Source organism: Pantherophis guttatus, chromosome 2, assembly GCF_059756535.1.
Source record: "Pantherophis guttatus breed Tessera chromosome 2, ASM5975653v1, whole genome shotgun sequence".
NCBI lineage: Eukaryota > Metazoa > Chordata > Lepidosauria > Squamata > Colubridae > Pantherophis > Pantherophis guttatus.
This window is the reverse complement of record NC_142064.1, coordinates 62,584,687-62,597,108: the sequence shown is the minus strand read 5'-3', so window position 1 is coordinate 62,597,108 and position 12,422 is coordinate 62,584,687. Positions and strand designations below refer to the sequence as shown.

General features: G+C 40.4%; 1 protein-coding gene across 6 annotated transcripts in view; it reads left to right on the top strand.

Moving 5' to 3' along the window:
- AOPEP (aminopeptidase O (putative)) overlaps positions 1–12,422 on the top strand; it is a 201,905-nt gene that overhangs the window by 166,742 nt on the left and 22,741 nt on the right. For all 6 annotated transcript variants that reach the window (XR_015732731.1, XM_034410091.3, XM_087888250.1 and 3 more), the window contains one exon: positions 9,286–9,402. Coding sequence is in view for 5 of the 6 variants with exons in the window: in XM_034410091.3 (XP_034265982.2) it covers positions 9,286–9,402 (117 nt within the window). In the remaining variant the exon portion in view is untranslated. The remainder of the gene's footprint in view (positions 1–9,285; positions 9,403–12,422) is intronic.

The following is a 12,422-nucleotide window of genomic DNA, read 5'->3' as shown; positions in this document are numbered from 1 at the left end:
CCCTTTTTTGAGAGAGGCGTAGGAAGGCCTTCTGTTTTACTCAGGAGAAATCTCGTAAAAACTTTTACAGAGAGAGTAAAACACTAGGCTCTTTTAAGGGGAAGGGGTGGGCTTGAATCTGTTGTACGTCTGAAAAGAAAAGGCATCTCTTTGTAATATTCAAAGGTCAAGTTTTCTAATTCTGTTTTTGGGACTTGTTTGTGTTGAGTTTTAGCCAGCATTCTCCAGCACACAGTAGTGGATCTAAAAAACAACCCTTCCCTCCCCACACCCAACTGCTGTTTTCCATCAGCATAAACAGTTCCTTTCCGTAATAACATAGACGGATATAGCGGAGAACCCATTTCTGGGAGAATCAACTCTCTATGCATTTCTTAACCATTTTTGGGAAGAATTGATCTATTTGTATGTGCAGGAGGAGGAGGAAGAGGAGGAGGCAAGTAGCTGTAAATGAAATGACATCATACGTATTACTCCCATTGATCCAATTTTAGGCTACAGCCAGGATAAAAGGAAATGGCATCAGGGAGGAAGTATGCTCATTTAGGCACAGGTCCCAGTGTGATAATGGAGTAATAATAGAAATCACGCCAGTGTCACTTGGTTGCTGCATGAGTCCAGGCACATTTTCCCTTTGAGGAGCCTTTCAATGAATTCATTCAAGTGCAGACTGTAGCAAATGGGATATTCTGAATACCAGCTGTACTCCTTAATGATTTGTGTCCTGGCGTAGGGGTGCGGTACAAGTCGTCATGCTGTTGGATGCTCAAGTGCATATATCTCTGTCACATTTTTATAGCGGTGGAAGGTCAGTAGTTAAACGTTTCAATGACATTTTTTTTCCAGAATTAGTTGGGGATCTGGTATTTATTTCGTTTATGCTAATGTGGGGTTGACAAATAGTCTCTTTTAAGGTGGGTGGTCTTCTGGGAGGCGAGGCCAGTGACCTTGTAGAAAACAGTGAGAGAGCTTTGGATGCAATAAGAGAGGGTTTTCCCTGTGCCTATTTTATTTGGCATTGGGATATAAGAAGCTCATTTTTGTTGCTGCTTAAATCCTGTACTTGCTTTGTCAAAACTTTTTCCAAAGAGTTGGCAGTTGGAGACTTCAGTTCCCTCTAAAAAAATGACTCTGCTAGGCATTTGTTTTACTAAGTAGACCTATAAATCTAGTTCCTGCTTAGATCCTGGGGAAGCGAGAACGATCTACCAGTTGCTTAGTCAGAATGCGTTGTTACAATTGTTTTTTCTAATTTGGTTGCATTTTGAGGAATGTGTTTTTCTTATTATTTTTTTTCAAACTTGGCTTTGGTGCATTTTTTTTCCCAACTGGATTTTGAAAGTTAAAGAGTCAGGAATGCAAACTTAAAAAAAAAAACGTGCGCATGTGTCAATCCGCAGACGAGCACCCAGTACAGTTCAGCGTTGTGTTATCTGTAACCCAGCAAATACGATTTAAAACCTCAGTTGTTACACTTAAAAGAATTATTAAACTTTAAAGGCCAGAGACGCTTGCGAGAATTTACCATTTCAAGGAATATGATTTTCTGGCTGGCATATGGAACTGTTCTTTGAAAATTACAGACTATTTCAGCCCGCTCAGCACAACATAATAATTTATGTCTTCTCTCTAGTACTCGCTCTTAAAACACATTTGGCACAAACAATCATGGGAAAAACGATTATTTTTTTCAGGCTAGCTGAAAAAGCCCTGTCTCGCCTTGAAAGTATCTCTCACTGATGCAATTTTTCCTACCAGCCGAGGTTGCTATATTTTTATCACTTACCTTTCTTTTCTCTTTAACTTGCTTTGTTTGTTAAATTTGTATCACACTGCTTGGCCAGAGTTCTGAAATAATTTCTTGCAAACATCCAATTCAGTCTGGCAGGCCTATGTTTTTCCTAACCTTTTCATACAGATAGTCTTCGACTTATAACCACGATTGAACCCAAAATTTCTGATCCTAAGTGAGACGGTTGTTGTGAGTTTTGTTCCATTTTACAATATTTCTTGCCGTAGTTGTTAAGTGAATCACTGCAGTTGGTAAGTTAGTAACATGGTTGTTAAGTGAATCTAGCTTCCACATTGACGGCTTCTCAGGAGGTCGCAAAACGTGATCACATGACCCTGGGCCATTGTCAAAAATATGAATCTGTTGCCAAAGCTCTGAATCTGTAACATTTCTATTGTCCTCTAAAGTTTTCATAGTTTTTGCAACCCAGATATTGTAACCTAAATCGCCATGCCTTTTAGTTTTGGGAGACTACTCTACTGCTTTCAGTTGCTTAGAAATTCAACTAGATCCCGTTAGAAATTAAATGATCCCACTTAGAGTTGCAGCAGCAATTTATGTTACTTCTTATAACATAAGAGTACGCTAAAGTGCAATATTTCAAAATGGAGATATTCTGCCCAAATATCAGTTTTAACTGTTTATTATTATAAGCTATAAGGAAGAATCATATAAGATGTTACAGTAATTGTAGCATGGATTTAGAAGAAAAGATTCATGGATTTACTAATCATGAACTAGAAAAAATCACACAAAGACTTCAAATAATTGTTTGAAAATCTTGCAATTAATCAACAACCTATCATGGAGAGAATCAAGTAATCACATAGATCAGAGGTCCCCAACCCCCAATACCAGCTCGGTATTGGGCCCTGGCCCTTTGGGAACCGGGCCATGCAAGCTGCGGGCACACATGTGAAACTATCCCTTCTCCCCCCTGACACTGCCAGTCTGCGGAGCTTTGGAGACCGCTGACACAGATACTTGCCAGTGAAAGGAGAATGCAGCTGAAAAAAACCTAATTATCAATCAAGACATATTTTAAGTGTATACATGTTTAATATTATTTATATTGGTTTGAACTAAATCAGACTAAAGAATGTAATACAGACAACGTACTTAGAATTTACTGTATACCAGGGGTGAAATCTAAAATTTGTTACTACCGGTTCTGTGGGCGTGGCTTGGTGGTGGCGGGGTAATGTGACTGGGTAGGCGTGGCCAACTTTTTAAAAAAACTTTTAAAAGCATTTTTTCTATAACCTCTTCAGCCGAAGAGGTTGCTAAAAAATGCTTTTAAAAGCCTCTGACGATTAGGCAACTCAGCTGGGATCATCAGAGCTGCGCGATCATCAGAGGCTTTTTTTTTTTTTTACTTTTAAAAGCATTTTTTCGGCCGAAGTGGTTGTAGAAAAAATGCTTTTAAAAATATTTTTAAAAAGCCTCTGATGATTGCGTGGCTCAGCTGGGCATGGGGGGGGGGCAGGAATTTTTGCTACTGGTTTCCGAACCACCTGCCGCCATCGCTACCAGATCGGGTGATCCGGTCCGAACTGGTAGCATTTCACCCCTGCCCTCTTCCAGGGGTGAAATCCAGCAGATTCTGACAAGTTCTGGAGAACCGGTAGCAGAAATTTTGAGCAGTTTGAAGAACCGGTAGCGGAAATTTTGAGTAGTTCGGAAAACCAGCAAATACCACCTTTTGCTTTTAAAAGTTAAAAAACCAGCCTCTGATGATCTCGCGACTCAGCTGGGCATGGGGGGGGGCAGGGATTTTTGCTACCGGTTTTCTGAACCACCCGCCTCCATCGCTACCGGATCAGGCGATCTGGTCCGAACCAGGAGCATTTCACCCCTGCCATATACATTTTATCTGAAGGACACAAATTCACTCATGGCATAAATGGTATGAAAGAATATATTGAGGTGGTCATAAATACATCTTATTAGTCGTATAAGGAACAAATCCATGTTTATTCTCTATTAAATTCTACTGCCCTGCTTACTTCTTCAATTGATTAAAAGTGTTAAAAATAACATTTAAAAACCAAATAGAAAAGGTATATTTTGCATATACATTTCACATATGCGCATAAATTTAGTTCATACGTGAGAAATGTACATTTTATACGTTCATATTTTGTAATTTCTCTCTCCCTAGTACTGTTTGCTCTTAATATAAAATTCAGGATTGGAGATGAATAGCATAAATAATAAGTGGAAGATTCTTACTTTGTCCTCTCCTCTTGGTTGCTTTTCAATAATTTTTCAAAACCTCAAAATTTCAGCTGCATAATGCATAACGATATGAGTTTCACAGAGGTAAACTGAGGTCATGTGGTTACCTTGTTTCTACATTTCTTTGCTTAACTTGGCCAAACTCAAAACCTTGATGAAATTTTAAACAATAGTTCCTTGTACAGTTAACGTATAAAGTCAATGCCAAAGGTACATTTCAAAGGAAACCACAAGTCAATTTTTAAGTCTTCGGTGCTGTTTCTGGTAAATGGCAGCAGTTTCTATGGCGAAAGAAGAAATATTTATAAAATAACATTATGCAACACTTGAACTTAGTGTAGACAATGATTTTCCAGAAGCACCCCTCTATTTCATTTTAAAGATCCCCAGAAACAATTGTATTATATATGAAATTGAGCAGAAAGTTAGGCACAGTTGTTTAAAATTGTATCCCTCAATCCGAATATGATTCAAACTTGTAAATTCAAGTCTTATATTTCCCTTGCTATCATAAACATTCTGCAGTCGGAATCTGCACATCTAGAGTATGTGTTTGAGATTGCTAATGGGTTTGTTTTCTTACTGCTACATTTAGACTTTACATTCAAAGTTCCCATTTTTCTAAAAAAGTTAACCGTTTCTATCACAAGTCTGCTAATATTAAGGGTGGGTTCTACTTACCTTTACTACCGGTTCGCAACAGGGCCACGCGCATGCGCAGAAGCATTTTGATGACGTCGGGGTCGGTGGGCGGAGCCTCCTGCCGGTTTTACTCCGGTTCTATAGAACCGGTGCAAACTGGGAGCAACCCACCACTGGCTAATACGTTTCACTAATCTTCGCTGGAGCTTAGGTAAATGTGCTTAAGTTGCAGCTTTAAGTACATACAAGATGGATACCTTCTGTAAAATATATGCTAAGTATATATGTAAGTAGAAATATATTAGATGCACAATCACACAAATGCTAGAATTCAGGCTCACTTTTGTATGATATATGATGGCTTCTAGTTGCATCAAGTGCCAAACCAGGGTCAGTGGCCTCGGCAAGTCAGTGGAAGTAGTACACAAGTGCATGAAGCTTAGTTTAGGCTGAAATAGCTGGTGCTGTTAGACAGCTGCCCTATGCTGAAATAGTGGTTTACATTTTTCTTTACAGAGTCCATACAAAAAGTCAAGCTCACCACTAATGCATTATTTTGTACCCACTTATGGTACTTTTTAAAACTCAGGCTTTTGCGAGAACTATTTTGAGAGTTCACCTCATGGTGAAATGGGCAGAAAACAAATTTAATAATAAATAAATAAACTATCTTAATGTAAATTACCCAGCACATGACTGTAAGGTTTAGAACTTCTGTTTTATAGTTTGGGCACACCCTCGCTTCATTATGATTTTATAATTTGTAATGCCTTATTAAATGGTAAGGTCACAGGTTGCATTAAGAGGAATAACTTTGAATAGTCTAAGTACTGAAAAAATAAATTTGCATATTGACTTCTCACTTTAATGGCACGAACCTCATAAATGGAAACAAATCAAAAAGAAATGCAGGGTATCCCAGAACAGGGGCATCCAACCTTGACAACTTTAAAATCTGTGGACGTCAACTTCCAGAATTGCCAAGGTTTGATACCCCATCCTAGAGTAATAGAGAAGCAAACTATCCTTCCTCCTAGTTTTATTTTATTTATTTATTTATTTTATTTTATTGAATTTCTATACCGCCCTACTCCCGAAGGACTCAGGGCGGTGCACAGCCATGAAATAAAACACATAGATATACAAAATTTAAAATCGAATAAAATGAATTAAATAAATTTGGCTGAATTAGTACCCGTAATTTAAGATACCCATATTTTAAAATACATTAAAAATTTAAAATTTACACTTAAAAGGGAGAAGATTTAGGCGAGGCCAGCTTGATGAAATAAAAGCGTCTTCAACTCGCGGCGGAAGGTGCGCAGATCCGGAATCCTCCGTATCTCTGGGGGGAGCTCTTTCCAGATCTCCCACCGACCAGTACGCTCCCACAGAGAGGGGCTCCTCCAGGTGCCATCGGCCAAACAATGTCGGCTGTCGGCCCCTAGGGGGAGAGCCTTCTCTGTGGGGGCACCGACGATCTGGAATGAGCTCCCCCCAGAGATACGGAGGATCCCGGATCTGCGCACCTTCCGCCGCGAGTTGAAGACGCTTTTATTTCATCAAGCGGGCCTCGCCTAAATCCTCTCCCTTTTAAGTGTAAATTTTAAATTTTTAATGTATTTTAAAATTATGGGTATTTTAAATTATGGGTATTAATTCAGCCAAATTTATTTAATTCATTTTATTCGATTTTAAATTTTGTATATTTATGTGTTTTATTTCATGGCTGTACACCGCCCTGAGTCCTTCGGGAGTAGGGCGGTATAGAAATTCAATAAATAAATAAATAAATAAAATCGTCGGTGCCCCCACAGAGAAGGCTCTCCCCCTAGGGGCCGACAGCCGACATTGTTTGGCCAACGGCACCTGGAGGAGCCCCTCTCTGTGGGAGCGTACTGGTCGGTGGGAGGCTGTTAATGGTAGGCGGTCCCGTAAGTAACCAGGTCCTAAGCCATGGAGTGCTTTAAAGGTGGTAACCAGAACCTTGAAGCGCACCCGGAAGACCACCGGGAGCCAGTGCAGCTTGCGCAGGAGAGGTGTTACATGGGAGCTCCATGTTGCTCCCATAACCACCCGCGCGGCCGCACTCTGCGCCAGTTGGAGCCTCCGGGTGCACCTCAAGGGGAGCCCCATGTAGAGAGCATTACAATAGTCCAGATGAGAGGTGACAAGGGCATGAGTGACTGTGCGTAACGAGTCCCGATCTAGAAAGGGACGCAACTGGCGAATCAGGCGAACCTGATGAAAAATCCTCCCGGTCACGGCCGTCAAGTGCTCTTCTAAAGACAGCCGTGAGTCCAGGAGGACGCCCAAGTTACGAGCCCTTTCCGTGGGGGCCAATGATTCGCCCCCAATAGCCAGCGATGGCGCCAGCTGACTATATCGGGACGTCGGAAACCACAGCCACTCGGTCTTGGATGGGTTGAGCCTGAGCCCGTTTCTCCCCATCCAGATCCGTACGGCCTCCAGGCACTGGGACATCACTTCAAGGGCATCGTTGGGGTGGTCCAGGGTGGAGATGTACAGCTGGGTGTCGTCAGCGTACAGATGGTACTTCACCCCGAAACCACGGATGATCTCGCCCAGCGGCTTTACATAAATGTTGAATAGAAGGGGCGAGAGAACCGATCCCTGCGGCACCCCACATATAAGGGGCCTCGGGGTCGATCTCTGCCCCCCTGTCAACACGGACTGCGACCGGTCAGAGAGAAAGGAGGAGAACCACCGTAAAACGGTGCCTCCCACCCCCAACCCTTCCAGCTGGTGCAGCATGATACCATGGTCGATGGTATCAAAAGCCGCTGAGAGGTCTAGTTTTAATATATGATACCTTTTAAAATGACTCTATTTTGATGGGATGGGATGGGATGGGATGGAATGGGATGGGATGGGATGGGATGGAATAAGAATAAGAATAAGAATAGAATAGAATAGAATAGAATAGAACAGAACAGAACAGAACAGAACAGAACAGAACAGAACAGAACAGAACAACAGAACAGAACTACAATATCTTTATTAGCCAAGTGTGATTGGACACACAAGGAATTTGTCTCTGATGCATAAGCTCTCATTGTACATACAAGCAACAAAGGGATAAACCATAAATCATAAGATACAATCATAATTCATAAGATACAACCAACAAAGTGATACTTATATCAATAGGAGTAGGTAATAGGAAAGATGAGAAGGATAATAGTAATATAATCCTATTACATGCTTAACTATCCTTAGAGATTATAGAAACCAGTAATCCATACTTTTAGAGATGTTACAAGCAACCATAAACATCCAGATAATTGCAGTATGTCTTCTCCAACTGTCCTTCCTTTTGGAATAGTTCTGTCCTGATTTCCCATTTTTGAAGTTGGGACTGCAAGCTAAACATTCTGGGGGAATGACAGTCCTGGCACATCTGGAGAGCATTGATGATGGTTATTCCAGTGCTGAATAATATAGACATGACTTTAGACTAGGATTCTATTCTTAAATGAAATCCGATCCTGTTGATGACATTAAAATGTAGTGTCTTTTTATGAAGTTGGAATGGGGTAAATTAATCTGCAAGTGTAACCCACTCAGAAACTGGATTACCAAGTCATTTTTCTTTCTTTGCTTGCAATGGTAAATGGGGCACAAGAAGTCCTTTCACCCAAAGATCTGGAAAGGGATCAGAGGTTGATTTTCATTTGTGAGTAAGTAGAGTTTCACCATCATGATTTTATTTTTTATGCACAGAATTATCTTTTTCTCTTTTTGTGGAATGAAAACATTGGCTACATAAGAAACCACCTACTGCTTTTTAGAACACCAAATTTCCCATTCAAATGGTTCATTTCCTGTCCTTTGACATGCACCTTATTTTCAATGATTTTTTCTATATAATAAAACCAAAATAAATGTAGCACTTAAGGACTTGTTGCAATAGTGGTTTTGTAATTTTTCCCTGTTCATTTTCCCTGCAATTAAACCCCTCATTTTCTTCTATTGTTCATGCAGTTATCTAGAATTATTTATACTCTTAATTAAAAATTGAACTCACTGATCATAGGGAATTTACCTCTGAATAAATATGCTTAGAATTGCACTAAAAAGGGGTGGATGGATATATGGCGATTGGGATGTGTGCGTGCATGCAAATGATATTGTTGCTATTTTAATTTTGAAAGAGAAATTTGGATAAATTTGTATTTCTGCTTTGCTACAGTTCTTCAGCCCTATATGTATTAAAATCTCCAGGAAGTAATGCAGTATAATTTGTGCTTTTGATAATTTCCTATGAAAATTAAATTAGGTGGTATATTTCGCAAAGCTTGTTAGCAGATAATAAGTTTATCACTTAACTGAGATTAGTATAGGTTTAATCTTACTTAAGTATAGAATAGAAAATCTTGGCAAATGAACAACCTCTCATTTCATTTTGATAAAGGAGTTTCTTAGAATAATGACACAATAGTGTTCATAATGCAATCACACACTGTTTCTATATATTACAAGCACATGGTATAATTTCATAGGTTATCTGAGACTAGTCATTGGCTGGCCTCTTTTATTTGAATTACAAAAAGGTTATAATTTTATCTCACAAGCTATTTATTTTCTTTTAGCTTTCCCCGGACCAGCTGGTCTTACTTCTGGAGTGTCTCCTGCAGAAGGGGACATTCTGTTCAAAAACGTTGGAATGCTTACAGAAAACTTACCACCTCCGTGAGCAGGATGCAGAGGTAATCCATTTACAGACACAGGGAGCTCGCAAACTGAGCCAATAGCATGGAACAATTGTATTCTGTTGGATGCAGGATTATTCTAGTTTTTTTTTTTTTTTACTTAAATCAATTTTAAAAATTTAAATTTGTCCCGAAGGCAATACAGGTAGAGCATGGGTTGCGTTGACTGCTTTCAGTTTTACAGGCTATGTTTTTAATAAATGTTTGTTTTTAACAAAGCATGTGCGTACATGTATGCTTGCATAGTTTGGTTAGTACAGCCAAGTCACATCTCTCCACTGTGTCTTTTGAGTTTGAAAAATACACACATCTGGAGAGAGTTAAATGATATGTGCCTCATTGTGGATTCATTTTCTTTTTTACTAACTGTGTACCTGTTTATATTTGTGAGTAAAACTGTTTTTTTGTTGATATTCAACTACACATGAGAATTTGTACTTATAAGGCAGCTCATTCCAAAGGGCTGGTGCCCCACAGAGAAGGCTCTCCCCCTGGGTGTCGCCAGTCGGCATTGTTTGGCTGACGGCACCCTGAGGAGCTCCTCTCTATGGGAGCGTATTGGCCGGTGGGAGGTTGTTGATGGCAGGGGGTGGTCTCGTATGTATCCCGGTCCTAAGCCATGGAGCGCTTTAAAGGTGGTGACCAACACCTTGAATCACACTCGGAAGATCAACGGGAGCCAGTGCAGCTCACGCAGGAGGGGTGTTACAAATTTTTATTTTGAGTTCCATTCGAAAACAGATCTTAAGAAAAGGATGATGATCATATAATGTACAAAGGCAGGCAGTCATTTGGACTATTATTTATTAATTGATACTTGCCCATTCAACCCATGCAGCTTCTGTGTAGTGTATAATTAAGAAAAGAAAGAAAAAGAAAAGAAGATAGATTACAATTAACAAAAATCAATCCCAATGGCCACCATAATAACTTACAGTGCTTTTGCTGGCTAACAAAAAAGAAAGAAGAATCACAACTGAAGGCAGTATAGATAGCAACTAAACACATTTTCAAAGCACTCTGAAAACTTTGTAAGTGTTTATGGGAACTAAATCATTTACAGGGCCTGTCTTTAAAATGATCCAAAAGCTCAACTTAGTTCAAAATAGAGTATTTAAAAAAACACTATCTAGGAATGGGATTATTCTGAATTTTTATTTATTTATTTATTTATTTAATGTTTAATTATATATCAGATTTAGAGACCACCTATCTCACTCACAGAGCAACTCTTGGCTGTGTGCAATTAAAAACATGAAGACCAGATAAATGCTTGTATTCCGATAGGAAGCAGTTAAAACAGACTAAAATTGAAAAGAGTAAAGTTAAAATATCCTTTTGGGGTGCTTGTAGATTTTCCAGATAAATTCCGTATCAGAAAGAGCTTTGCTCCCTGCCAGGTACTTGGTAAATTGTACAAGTTGTAGCTACTCTTCATTTACTGTCTTATTTAAAGATTAGGCTCTTGAGGCCTTTGATGGTGATCCTTGTCTGAGTGACATTGTCAAGTGAGATATGAAGAAGGCAGTGGCGAAATCCAAATTTTTTTACTACTGGTTCTGTGGGCGTGGCTTGGTGGGCGTGGTGTGGCTTGGTGGACATGGCAGGGGAAGGATACTGCAAAATCTCCATTCCCTCTCCACTCCTGGGGGAAGGATATTGCAAAATCTCCATTCTCACCCTACACTGTGGCCAGCCAGAGGTGGTATTTGCTGGTTCTCTGAACTACTCAAAATTTCCGCTACTGGTTCTCCAAACTGCTCAAAATTTCTGCATTCTCCAGAACCTGCTGGATTTCACCCATGGAAGAGGGCAGGGGTGAAATGTTCCCGGTTTGGACCGGATCACCCGATCCAGTAGTGATGGCAGCGGGTAACCAGTAGCAAAAATCCCTGCCCCCCCCCCCATGCCCAGCTGAGCTGCACAATCATCAGAGGCTTTTTTTTTAATTTTTAAAAGCATTTTTTCTACAACCTCTTCGGCCGATTAAATGCTGTTAAAAGTAAAAATAAAAGCCTCACCACTGGAAGAGGGGTTGTAGGTCAAATAAAAATCTCTCAAGCTGGTAGTCTTCAAATATTAAGGATTCCAGACAGTAGTGGATTTCAATTTCATTCGCTACCGATTTGCTCATGGGCGCATGCGACGCTTCTTTGCATGCACAGAAGCAACTGCACATGCGCAGAGACATCCTGGCAGGTGGGTGGAGCCTCCCGCAGCCACCGCTACCAGTTCGCCCAATCCGGAGCGAATCAGTAGCAACCCACCACTGATTCCAGAATCCCAAATATCTATATTAATATTCAGGGCAACATATTTGCTCCTCTGAGTCTATGAATAGATTTGAAAGCTTTCTGCCTTGTTAATTGGTTGTAGATGATAAGCATACATTTATTTTATTATAATGCTTAAACTGTTACTTAAAGTGCTTATAGAACACCTTACGGAAACATTCTGTAAAAAATAGCACTACAAGCCTCACATCCCTCTTCCCCTTTATGCAACTGTGATGGAATGAAAGCTTCTGTTTTGAGTAAATTTCAACTAATGTCTCATCTGAATCCTATGCTGGATTTAGTCTTCAATATAATTACTGAAAAACAAGCATGGTTCCTTTTTTACCAATCACAAATGAAATGAAACATAGTTTGTCTGGATTCAGCTAATAAAGAAACTATAGGTCAGTGATGGCTAACCTTTTTACCATCGTGTGCCAAAAGTGGGGGAGTGTGAGAAGGTCGTGCACGCACATGCCCATACTCATAAATGCTCCCTGCACGTGCGCGCACGACCCCCCCGCACTTCCCCCGCTTTTGGCACATGATGGCACGATGGGCCCAGTAGGCCCGTTTTTTGCTCTTCCCAGGCTCCAGAGACTTTCTAGGAGCTTAGGGAGGGTGAAAACGGCCTTCCCCACCCCCACCCCCGAGGTCCTTAGAGACCAGAAATAGCCTGTTTCCAGACTTCCAGTGGGCCCGGAAGGCCCGAAAATCAGCTGGCCAGCGTGTGCATGCACG